The sequence below is a fragment of the Cibotium barometz genome, chromosome 61 (genome assembly GCF_041138505.1).
Source record: "Cibotium barometz isolate CiBa-2024 chromosome 61, ASM4113850v1, whole genome shotgun sequence".
NCBI classification, from domain to species: domain Eukaryota; kingdom Viridiplantae; phylum Streptophyta; class Polypodiopsida; order Cyatheales; family Cibotiaceae; genus Cibotium; species Cibotium barometz.
In genome coordinates, this window is record NC_141106.1 from 21,982,333 (window position 1) to 21,995,525 (window position 13,193).

General features: G+C 45.1%; 2 protein-coding genes across 2 annotated transcripts in view; one reads left to right on the forward strand and one right to left on the reverse strand.

Annotated features, from left to right (window-relative positions):
* The first annotated feature begins 4,278 nt into the window (after positions 1–4,278).
* The window catches only part of GLYR1 (glyoxylate reductase 1), a 66,052-nt gene continuing 57,137 nt past the window's right edge, over positions 4,279–13,193 (forward strand). The window contains exon 1 of the mRNA XM_086794977.1: positions 4,279–4,483. Coding sequence (XP_086651103.1) covers positions 4,379–4,483 — 105 coding nt within the window. The 5' untranslated portion in view covers positions 4,279–4,378. The remainder of the gene's footprint in view (positions 4,484–13,193) is intronic.
* Positions 7,759–8,587, reverse strand: LOC147604669 (uncharacterized). The gene is made up of 2 exons (XM_086794978.1): positions 8,388–8,587; positions 7,759–8,296 (listed from the first exon to the last, which is right to left on the reverse strand). Exons 1-2 carry the CDS (start codon positions 8,430–8,432, stop codon positions 7,874–7,876), a joined length of 468 nt encoding a protein of 155 aa, XP_086651104.1. The 5' UTR covers positions 8,433–8,587; the 3' UTR covers positions 7,759–7,873.

Below are 13,193 nucleotides of genomic sequence, written 5' to 3' on the forward strand. Positions count from 1 at the left end.
GGAGAATACCAATAAGACACACTGAGACTATTGCCTTGAGGGCATATAAAAATTAACTTGGTAATGATCCTCTAAAGAACTGGTAACCAGTTTCAAAGGTTTCCAAAAAGATATTCATTGATTGTTTAGTTTTTATTTTAGGTGTTATGGTCCAAGGGCTTTTTACCAAGGAAAGGATTATTGAAAGCTTCTGTTCCACAGAACACGTGTGATGTGCAAGACATGTGAACATTGCAAAGATGCTAATTTAATGTAATAAAGGCATCTCTTGCAAGTAATGTGAACATTGCAAAGATGTTAATTCAATGCAATACAAACATCTCTTACAAATTTAGCATGAACATATGACCATTAAAGTACACTTGTTAACGAGAATAGTTTGGTTAGACATACTGATGGGCTGTTTAAATATTTTGTTAAATAATAAATTTTATAAAATCATCAACTTTTGCATGATAATAACTTATGGCTTTTCTTAAAACAAGTATATATTGAAGAATTCATGACTTGTTTTAATTAATTATTAAAATATTTTACGTTATATATAATATCACATACACATACATACACGTACCTTTTTCCTCTCATGTGCATCGCGCACACGTGCACATGCATTGGCATGTCACGTGCATGTGCACACATAGACAGACACTTTCAAAAGGAACATGGCATTGATTATGAGGGGACGTTCAGCCCCGTTGCCAAGATGGCAACCGTGAGAGTTGTTATTGTGGTGGCTTCATCAAAAGGATGGCTTTTACAACAAATTGATGTTAAGAATGCATTTTTGCATGGTGATTTGCACAAGAAGAAGTGTATATGGATCAGCCACCAGGTTATGAAGATGTGGGTCACCCTGATTTTGTGGGGACGTTCAGTCTCGTTGCCAAGATGGCAACCGTGAGAGTTGTTATTGTGGTGGCTTCATCAAAAGGATGGCTTTTACAACAAATTGATGTTAAGAATGCATTTTTGCATGGTGATTTGCAAGAAGAAGTGTATATGGATCAACCACCAGGTTATGAAGATGTGGGTCACCCTGATTTTGTATATGCAAGTTGCATAAAGCCTTATATAGCTTGAAATAGGCACCGAGAGCATGGCATGATAAGATAGCACAATATCTTATCACCATTGGCTTTCATGTAGCAGATGATGTTGATTATTCACTGTATGTGCGGAAGAGTGATAAGGGCCTTGTGGTCATTCACAATCTATGTGGATGACTTGATTGTTGGGAGTGACACTGGAGAGGACGTTGAGAGTGTCAAATGTCTCCTCAAGCAAAAATTTGACATGATAGATTTGGGTGAGCTGAGATACTTCCTTTGCATTGAGGTTATTAGGATGGCCAAGGGAATATGGCTGTCTCACAGAGGTAGTACGCATTGGACATGCTATGGTATGGCTGGTTGTAAGCCAATTTCTAGGCCATTAGATTCAAATGGCAAGTTGAGTGTAGTTGCAGGTGAGATTTTGGAGAACCCCACGATGTTCAGGAAGATAGTAGGTAGCTTGATCTACATGACAATAACCAGGCCATATTTGAACTATATTTGATCTACATGACAATAACCAGGCCATATTTGAACTATACAGTTAGATCAGAGGGTCAGTTTATCGAAAGCCACATTTGGATGGTGTGAGACGCACATTGTTGTGCTATGTGAAGTCTACATTAGACTTTGGTCTCTTTTATGAGGCTGGTACGGAGTTGCAATTGTTTGGATACATCGATGTAGACTGGGCTGGTAGTATCATAGATAGGAGATCTACTAGTGGATTTATGTTCTCCTTTGGGAGTGGTGCTGTGACATAATCATCAACTTTTGCATGATAATAACTTATGGCTTTTCTTAAAACAAGTATATATTGAAGACTTCATGACTTGTTTTAATTAATTATTAAAATCTTTTACATTATATATAATATCAAATACACATACATACATACACCTCTTTCCTCTCACATGTGCATCGTGCACACACACATTAACATGTCAGGCGCACGTGCACGCACACATAGACAAACACACACACACTTTAAAAAGGAACGGGGCATTGATTATGAGGAGATGTTCAGCCCCGTTGCAAAGATAGCAACTGTGAGGGTTGTTATTGCGGTGGCTGCATCAAAAGGATGGCTTTTACATGTTAAGAATGTGTTCTTGCATGGTGATTTTCAAGAAGAAGTGTATATGGATCAGCCCACCAGGCTATGAAGATGTGGGTCACCCTGATTTTGTATGCAAGTTGCATAAAGCCTTATATAGCTTGAAACAGGCACTGAGAGCATGGTATGAAGATGTGGGTCACCCTGATTTTGTATGCAAGTTGCATAAAGCCTTATATAGCTTGAAATAGGCACTGAGAGCATGGTATGATAAGATAGCACAATATCTTATCACCATTGGCTTTCATGGCGTTTGCGTGATATCCAAGTGTTGTGCTCCTATGGCTCCATCCAAGCAGTGCGTAAAAAAGCCAACTTTGCTCTTGCGTGTATCATCTCGTCTTTGGTACCGTCACCTTTTATGCCTGCTCTCGCTTTTGCGGCCTCCATGCCTGCGAGTGTCATCGTTGTTCCTTGTAAAGCTACGTTATGTGAGTTTAACAAGGAAAATATTTATCCTCACATCCTCACACTGCCTGAAGGCTCGATTAGTTTGTAGAATCTCAAGGCTGTCAAACGGAGAGTCCATTCTGCAGGTGATGTTGTTCTCTAGTGGTTTTCTGCTGCATGTATAATCTCTTGTATATCCTCTATAGAATCTTCCCATGTATGCGTATGTCTACGTGTCGTAGGTAGCTCCGACACGTCATGTGCCACCACGAAGAGGAAGAAGGTGGAGGAGTTATCTGTTTCGTGTGCTGCTCGTTCGCGCTGGCTCCATGTCTAAAGTTTCCGACTCGTGGGCAATCTGAAGATGTTGGAGGTGTCTGTGACCATCGACATTCGGCAACAACGATGTCAACACTTCTTTGTGGGATAATCTCGTCGAGTTTGCCTGCCAGTAGCGTACACAAGCTCTTTTCTCCCTCGAAAGAGGTGGAACGCTTCACCATTTGCACTTTCAAATGGTGGCTTGCATTATATCTACTTCTATCATTGCTGTTGCCAAGTTTGTGAAGCAGCACCTCATGTGGAATGTGAACAAGCTCTCGCCGGAGCGATTGTCATGTGCCGTGTGCTTCGCCAAATTAAAATGCACTTGTTCAAGGGAATGGTGGGTTACTGTCTTAAGGATCTGAACAAACCTCATTTCTGTTTCCATGCTCATAATGTCTCTGCAAATGAGATATCCAGAGGGAGGACATTGTATGCACAATTTGGTTAGGGCGACCTCAAGAGCCAGGTGTGCCTGACACCGGTCTCAATGTGTTCAAACGAGCTTTAGTGTACATGGAAAACTACATTCTCAATAAGTGGTCTTTCACACTTGGCGTCATGCTTTTGAAAATGATGAGAAGTGGAAAATACTTCCCTAGTGACAATGAATAATCCCTAAAGCTGGCAACATCATGGATTCTGCTAGAGCTGGAGCTGTTTGGAAATGCCTGAAAACTCTAGAGTTCGATGATATCTTGGACATCAAAAAGGTCTTATTTTTGGATCATTACATAGAGGGGGAAGCTGCTAGGTACTTTCTAGTTGAGAATCAAGAGAAAGACGACCAACCAGACCAAGGTGATGGACAATTGGAGGAGCAACCCAATGATCTCTCAAACGGCCAACCTGGTGGTTTGGCCAATCCTATCTTTGTCGAAGAAAGCCCACCGGATGTCGATCCCAATGATCCGTACATAAACTCCTGTGAAGAGAGGGCCGTTGAGTTCCTTAGAGTTGTCAGTGAGGGCGATGACTTCATACCTGTCCCCCCTACGACATGATCTCAGCGACGACGAGGCCTTTGTCTAGTGCACGCTCCTTTGCCACAGCATGTTGTAAATAAATAAATCAATGTGGTCTATACAAACCGATAGATCTTTTCCGTCTGTTTTGCTATGAAAACCCGTGCACTGTGGCATTCTCTGTCTGTGGGTCCCATATAGATATGTCGTCATATGCTATCTCCGTTTTCTTTGTAATGAAAATATATGCTGTTGTGTATAAGTTTATTCATGTGGGCTCCACTTACTTCAACCTTTAGCTAAGGTCTGTATATACACACTTACAGAATTTGTTAATATACATACCAAAAAATGATGCTAAAAATGTTATTAAAAATAGTACTTTTAACTTATATGCTGAGCTTCTTTCAACTTTGACCGGTGAGGCCACGGATGGGCACTTTTTTTCAGGCACAATTATTACCGAAGTTTTAAAACAGTAGCCCTTCTGCATAAACATAACACCCAGAGCACACCATCGCCCGTCCATGGAGATCGGATTCCTGGGCCTAGGCATCATGGGCGTGGGCATGGCCCGAAACCTGCTCAAGAACGGCTTCAAAGTGACCGTCTGGAATAGGACGGCTTCCAAGGTAGGAAAGCCCTAATCACCTTGATCATTTGTTTTTATCATACTAAATCACTCAATTTAAGCTAATCTTCTAAGCTATTTTTTCCATTACTGCATGCCATTTTGTATAATCTCCTGTGAAAATAACATGCGAGTATGTGAACTAAACTTTCATCCCTGCAATAGAAACCTTTTAATTAAATTTAAACCAGACTAGATTAGTACATCACATAATATTTAAATTTTGTTTAGCAATATTAAAGTAAGGGTGGTTTCTGTATACAGAAATTATCAAATTATAAATTGATATATTCACTTTTAAAGTATAAGCCTCTATATTGTTGTGTGGAAAAATGCTTTACTAAGTTTAATGCACTAAATGCTTAACTTACAATTACTTATAATGATGAGTGCGTTTACTCTATATATAAATTATTAATCAAATAAATATATAAATGAATGCATAAGTTAATTATGAATTTTATATTGTTACACACTTTTTTGTGTGGGAGAATGTTTTACTGAATTTAATTCACTTAATGCTTTCACTTATCCTAAAGGAATACATTTTGAAGGCTGATACCAGCTACTTATCTGATCTGCAAGCTGATCAGACTGCCAGCCTGCTGGTTCTAATGAACCAACCTAATGCTGGCTAGCTAGAATTTGAAGCTTGAAGGTTAGTGTAGTAGTACCCCATCAACCAATTTTTGGCATCTAGATAACCAGTCAAATTTGCACCATAGAAACCATACAAGTTTTGCCTGAAGTATCGTCAATGCATAGTCTTTGGTACCTCCAATGTGTAAGTATGTACTTGCATCCCTGCCCTCCAATGACTCCCTAGGCTGTAAACAGTGACATCTTAGCTGATGTTTGGTGTTTGAAAGGTGTATGCGAATGTGGAGAAGCCTCCAGTACAATGTCTTGGCCACCTTTGCGCAATGTGAGCTTCAAGTCTACCTCCATCGATGCATGATTTATAGTTGCTTGCAAAGCTGCATCACATGTGCAGACATAAGTCCCCTTTAGTTCTAGTTTCTAAGAGGAGCACATGATGCATTACAAAAGGAGGGAGAGACTTAAAAAGGATTTTACTGCTCAAGTTTGATACAGTCTTGAGCCTGGGGTTTGGATGTTGTGAATCTGTAGAGTGCTTACATAGCTCAAATTGCATGGCTGCGAACAGAGCAAGAAACCTCTTGTAGTTCCCTCTAGTTTGCTGACCTGTTGCAATAAAACGTGGTGGAATGATCTGTTTTATCTGGATTTTGTATTAATTGTGATTGGTGCTACTATGTCACATGCATCAGTCCTCTGATGCATGTACCATGGCTTCATGAGGGCATGTACAGGGCAATTAGGGGTAGCAGACCTTTGCGAGCCCTTGATTGCGGACAGGGTTGTTGAGTGTCTGTCAGAGATAAGGTTAGGGAATCGGATAGACTAGGTGCATGCCAATGAGGGGTTAGGCAGTGCCTGGAGGCACAGCCCTATGCAAATGATCAAGTTAGGAACCAAAGAGCAATGAAGACCGGTGTTGGAAATTGTAGGACAGTTGCGTTGGGGAAAAATCAGTAGTAAATCAGCATGGAGCAGAATGGACTGGTTTGGGGTAGTTTTAGATCAGTTTTGGCCAGCCTAAGCATGTGCAGACCAGCTTGGCTAGGGTTGAACACTTTTGTAGCTCAGTAAGAAAACGTTGCATGGCTTTAATCTGCCTCCACCCAAGATGGGCTGCCCCGGGACACAGGTGCCTCAAATATGGAAGCATTCAAAACCAAGCATTGGGGAACAGGACAACACAGGGGACGGGCAGGCCGTACGGAGGCATGGGCAGGCTGCAAGACACCTGTTGGAATGCAGGCCAGTCAGCATGAGTGAACAAAGCTGGAAAAGCATTAGCTCTCAACATTGGTATACACAAAAATTATTAATCTATGAGTGAAAGCACGTCATGAGCAGGAAGCGTTCCCCACTCCCTTCTCCTCATTCTTTTGCATTGTGCTACAGATCATGCCTCTCCAGCCCCTCCACCTTTGTGAGAAGCCTAGAAGTGCAGCAAAGAGCTGCAAATCAGCAGCAAGACTCAATACTCTTCCCTTTAGTTCAGCAAGTGATCATTCTTTGTAACTATTTGGCCCTCCGAGTTCTTTTTCACATGATGGAACTCTTGCCCGGACACATAGACAGGTTGGTGGACACACGGGAACAGGGTTCTTAAAACTAGCACAAGAAAAAGCACCAATCTTGGTCAAAAAGCAAGAAAAAGCAAAAAGTCAACTATGTTGACCAAGAGCTGAGGGCATCATTGGAAAGAGGACATTGAACTGGATCAAAAGCTAAAAGCTGCTTGCGGCTTTCCCAAAAAGCAGCTCTAGGGCCAAAAAGCAAGGCCCTGAAGCCACAAAAGCGTAAATCAAGAACTTTGGCTATATTTGACTAATAATAAAATATTAAAAAAAGGAAAAGCAAAAAGCAAGGCAAAAAGGCAAAAACAAGGCATGGCAAAAAGTAGGGACCCCTTTCAAGTATATAAGAAGCTTGTATTCCTCTTGATGATAGAGAACAACTTTTTGAAGAACAACTCTTTATGGATCAACCTCGTGGAGAAGAATTTGGGGAGAGCCACCTTGAGAGACTCACCTTATGAAGAGCAAGAGCTTCATCATCATCATCATCATCTTCCTCTCCACCCTCCGCCTCCGCCTTCGCCTTGCCTGCAGAGCCGTTGCTGCTTCAGAGCCGCCTTCGCCTTGCCTGCAGAGCCGCTACTGCTTCAGAGCCGCCATCCCAGAGCCACTTCTGCTGGTTGATCCGCCGCCACCGTTGTTGGCTGAGCTGTCGTTGCTTGGATCCGCTGCTACCACCGCCCTTGCTCTTGTGCAGTGCCGCCAGTTCCGTCTCGCTGCCGCCCCTGTGTAGTGCCGCCTCTGCCTTTTGGATCCATTGTTGCTGGTTGAACCACCAAAGGTGCCGCCGCCCGCTCAGAAAATCCGCCTGCTGCCTCTTATAGCTCCGTTGCCCCTTTTGTAGCGCTGCCCAAGGTGGAAAGGTACGTAGTGTACGGCACGCTATCAGTACGTACGGAACGTACTTCTGTACGGAACAAATTTTAAGGTACGTAAACAGAACGTACCATTTGTAAACAGTCCTAGAAACCTGAATATTTTGTAGACATAGCAACCAAAATACTTAAAAAAAAGAGTGAACCTCATTACTTAAAGTTTAAATCAGTTACCAAGCCCATTACACAATACCTCATGTCATAGTGATATAAGCAAGAACCATGAAAGTCATAGATGATATTAGAGAGTACAAATATCATGTCTACAGCACATGTTCTGGTCCACAAGTGCAAAAAGCAAAACAATGAAACACTACAGTTGTCTAGATTCTAGACGCAAGAGTCTCAAATCTCATCATTAGATGAAGATGATGAGTCTTCTGAAGAGAGCATGCCTCCATCATTGATACCATTGCCCTCTTCATCGAGCTCTGGCTCAGCAACAACAAGCTCCAGTGCATCCTCGTCATGTGCCTTGGGAATCTGAGTGTGAATGAGTTGGACAGCCTCATTTGCACGCCTCTGCTGGGTGCAACGAACTGGAAGCTTTCCCCTGCGAATGCTCTCTCGTCTCGCAGAGCCTGGATCTGGAGCTGCCTGGCGTAGAGGAATGCTGAGAGATCGTGCACGTGAGCGGGTCACACAACGATTCACACTCTGAAGCTCTCTATGTAAAGCTCTCAAAATCTCATCTTGCTCATCTCTAATCTGTCGATCCACAAGCTTCGGGCTGGGTTCATCTACCAATTTGAGTAGTGTTGGATCAACCTGTTTAAACATGCCACAAATTGCATATTGGATATTCATTGAACTAGAAATAATTTTCTACTTCTAAGTTCTTCTTGAGTCCAATTTATACCTGCTTCGGTGACCCCAAAGCATGGTAGCTTCGCACGAGCCTCATGTTAGCTCTGCAGTACACCAACTTCTCTAATTGAGAAGTACTAAGGCGATTCCGAATCTTGGTGTGTATAAGAGAGTATGAGCTCCAGTTCCGCTCACATGCTCCACCTGAGCAATCCTGTGCAAAAATGAGTGCAATGCGAGCAAATTTGTAAATCTTTTAATGCTAAAACATCAGGCTTCACTTCCGAAGACTATACTTTAGAGATTAATTACAAGTTACCTGAGAGAGAACACGAAGAGCAAAGCGTGAAAGGTTTGGAAGACCAACCCTTCCATAAGAGTGCCACCATGTCAAAGGAAATTTCATGGCTTCCTTCCTCAATGACACAGGTCTCGCAAATGAAGCACCAATACCATTCATGTACGTGGTGAACTCTCTATCGATCTGAAGTTGCTTCTCCTCTTAGAACATCCTTCCAACATACTCTGACTGCTTCATGCTCAAAGCAGTATTATTCCATAGCTCTGGCGACCTGTAGAGAGGATGGAGCATGGCAGCCATCGCATGGATGGGACGGCTCATGAATGTCCACTGTTTGTCTACAATGTCCAAGATCTCACCTCGGCTGAAAATGAGAGATTGAAAATACATGTCTTAGGTTACACATGTCAGTCCTGACATGTCATGAGAATCGAGAATCGAGAATCGAGAAGTCATAAAAATCAAAGAAAGAGGAAGAAATTAGAACTATTGGTTACCGTTGAGCAGTCATCATGGAGCACTGAGCAACATGGTCTTTCATTTGCATAAACAAATGAAAGACCAGCCCCAAAGTTGAGCCCTCCATGTCTGTAAGTCGGAGAAGGACATACACGGGCTTAAGTTGTCACGTGCATCCCGCACTTGGATGCCACGTAGACATTTCTGTACAGAAGGTGCAGGACCTGGGATGGTGAACTGGTCCCATGTGAGCCCAATCCGGGACGAGTCAGCTAGAGATCCATCTCAGTCGTCCGAGGTCAGGTGTGCATTGTCCTGCACATGAGTCCAAGGTCAGGTGTGCACTGTCCTGCACATGAAACAGTGCCAGTCCGCGCTGTGAGTCTCCCTCTGGAATGATGTCAGATGTTCTGCGTATCTAGTTTGCAACCGGATGCCAGACCTCTGTGGGCATGTAGGTTTGCATGTAGAGATGGGGCCAGCCCATAGGGCTACCCCAGTGCGAAGATTTGCACCCTTAGTGTGGGCATGGGGGAGATGTAGAACCACCCCCAAGGGGCCAGGAGGGCCCAGGCTGTGCCCACCAGCTATGGCATGGGCTGGAAGGGCTGTCGGCCAGCCCTAGTGCTTCTGGACAGGCAGCCGACAGGGCTAAAAACCCTACCCAGCAGGTCGGCCAGGTGTAGGGGGCAGTCCCACACCCATGCGCAGAGTGCCCAGCAGCTTGGTACTGTCCCAGCAGGCATGCGCAGAGTGGCCAGCAGCTTGCATAGTGTGAAAGCACTTTATTGTTAAAGACCTAGTCGTGAGGCTTTATAAAGCTGGCCGATTGGATGATAAGGGAGTATAAATACTCCAGCCAAGAATCAATGAAAGCATCTCATAATTCACCAAGTGCTCAAGCAAACAAGGGCCAGGACAGCCAAGAAGTTGCTAACGCAAAGGGGTGAAGGACTGAAGGTCAAGGGCAGGATTTTCCAGCCAAGAAAAGGTCAAGTTTTTTGTATTTGTTTTCAGATTTACATCATTCTAATAAAGCAAATACACCATCCGTGGTGGGGGCCCTACAGAGGGTAATTGGGACCCAATACTGTGTCCTCTCCATCTCCCCCTTCTCTCTCTATTTTCTGCACATCTCCTTTCAGTTTGTGCGTTAATTCCGTCGCGAAAAGAGTGCTGATTTCTGAGTTTTGAAGTACCGATCCTTCTCCGAAGCTTCCGCATATTACAGTGGTATCAGAGCCTACTTCAAGGACAAAGATTCAGCAAAGAAAACCAGAAAATTTTTTCGCTTGTGTGGTTGGTTTTTAGACGCCGGTGGACTACCCCTTTCGGAGTGACTCTTGTCCCTCGAAGGACGGTTGGTTTTTAGCCTCCGGAAGCCTCCGGAAGTCTCCCACACAGATAGTGGATGGTCAGATTGCGTTCCGGAAAGGAATTGCATCTTCCCGCTATGGCGAGTTTCGGCGACGAGAGAGAACCAGAACCATGGGACCAGAGTGCACCAGGCAGCCCAGCTAGGGCACCCGGCTTGAGTGTCACAGACATGTTCCAGCAGATGATGCGAGCAATCGCAGACCAGACAACCAAGTTGGATGAGCAGAAGGCGCGGATTTTTGCTCTGGAGGAGCGTTCTCGCTCTCCAGCGTCGCGTTTTCCATCTCCTCCTCCCTCTCCTTCCGTATCCCAGATACCAGATCCTCGTCACAGGGACCCTCTCGCGGGGTCACAGCCGCAGCCAAGCTCCTTGCTTGAGATGCAGATGCGTGCATTGGAGATTCGACAACGAGAAGACGACGCCATGCGACGAGTGGAACACGAGCGTTACCTCAGAGCTTTGGACGCCAGATTGACACTGGCGGCGCCCTCGAATCAGTAAGTATAATGGTAAACTCGATCCCACTACCCTTTATTCATGGTTACATCAATTTGAAGCTTACTTTGCCGCAGTTAGGAAAACAGATATTGACAAAGTGATCTTAGCTAGTTGGTACTTGGAAGGTGAGGCCATTCCTTGGTGGACTCAGTGGGCTCATGCCCACACTAGAGCAGGTATGGCAGCTTATGTGTGGGACGAGGTCGTCCGCGACCTTAAGCAGCGGTTTCTACCGCCCCACTACCTTGAGCGACTCGAAGACGAGTTCAGGGGAGCGCGTCAGAACGCGCAACCAGTCCTTCAGTTTGCCAATAAAATTTCGACCTTGTGTCTGCAATTAGGCTTATCTGATATGGACAAGAAAGGGCAGTTTTTGTATGGCCTGGACACGCAAATCCAATGGGAGGTGCGTATGTTTAGGCCAGCCACCTTTGAGGACGCACTCTGGCTTGCGCAGAGTGCAGAAATGAAACACAATGGTGGCAAGCCCAAGACTTCCCAGCCGGCTTCTCCCAAGGCTAACGCCTCGGGGGGCAAAAGCCAGAACCAGACGGGGTCTTCCCCAGGACAGAGCCCGGGAGCCTCTGGCTCCAAGAACTCGAACAATGCATCTAAGCTTACTCCAGACCAGAAAGCGGAGGCAGGCAAGACAGGTGGCAAGTTGAGTGCTGAGGAGCTTTCTCAGTACAAGAAGGAGGGTAGATGTTTCTTTTGTCACACAAAAGGACATACTTCTCGGGATTGTCCGAAGAAGCCTCCAAAGGCCGCCGCCGCCTCCACAGCTTCCGTGGTGAGCACAGCTCCCACACAGACCCCAGCGGTTCAACCCCCGGTGCTTCAGTTGGAGCAATTATTAGCCGGGAGCTCGAAGATAAGCAGAAGGGCGCCCATGACCAGGAGTATGAGCGCAACGAATTGCTCGAGTCCTTTGGCTACATAGGTGGCCAGAGAGTCGTTGTCTTGTTTGACAGCGGCAGCACGGAGGATGTGATCACGGAACAGGCCGCTAGGCGTGCCCGTTTCGAGCTGACTCCGGTGGACAAACAAGTTGAGGGTTTTAGCACAGGTATGACAACGAGCGTCAAGTATGAAGCTCTAGGTGCTAAGTTAGTGATTCAGGGCATAGAGTTTGTGCGTGACTTTATGGTTGCCCCTCTTGTAGGAGCAGACATAATTTTGGGTATCCAGTGGTTTCACAAGTTTCTTCCTGATGTCAAGTGGGACAAGCACACGTTCCAGATCGATTGGAATGTGTCAAACACCCCGGTGACCATTAAGTGTGAGCCAGGTATTCCAAACTTTCCGCTCATAAGCCACTTACAGGCTAAGCGAGCAGTCAGGAAAGGCGCACAGTGTGCGATGATTTACATCCAGACAGCCCAGACGGTGGCCAGTGCTTCCGAGAAGTACTCGGTTCTCCATGAAAAGTTCCAGAAGATTTTTCTTCGGGACAGTCTCCCTCCCCAGCTTCCCCCGTCCAGACCGGAGGATCACAGGATTGACCTCCTCCCAGGCTCGGAACCCCCGAGCAAGTTTCCGTATCACCTTTCTAAGGCAATGGAATCGGAGTTGGACCGCCAACTCCAAGAATTGTTGCAAGCTGGCTTCATCCGCCCCAGCGTGTCGCCGTTTGCAGCACCGATCTTGTTTGTCAAGAAGAAAGATGGGTCTTCCCGGTTGTGTGTCGATTATCGTGCACTCAACAAGCTGACTATCAAGAGCAGATTCCCGATGCCTCGAATTGACTATATTCTCGAGAGGCTGAATGGAGCAAAGGTGTTCTCAAAATTGGATTTAAAGAGTGGGTACCACCAGGTACGGATTGTTGAGGGAGACATCCCCAAGACAGCCTTCCGTACAGAACGGGCCCACTATGAATTTGTGGTTATGCCATTTGGATTGACGAACGCCCCAGCTACATTTAACCGCATGATGATGCGTATTTTCCGGGAGTTGATTGGAGAGTGTGTGTTCATATTTCTGGACGACATACTCATATTTTCAGCTACAGTTGAGCAGCATGACATTGATGTGGAGAAAGTCCTTAAGTTGCTGGAAAGCAACGAGCTCTATGTCAATGAAAAGAAGTCAGAATTTTATCTGTTCCAGGTACACTACTTGGGATATATAATTAGTGCCGAAGGCATTCGACTTGATCCGGCCAAAGTGGCCGAGATTGTTTACTGGGAAGTACCTCAGACCGCTTATGACATTAGATCATT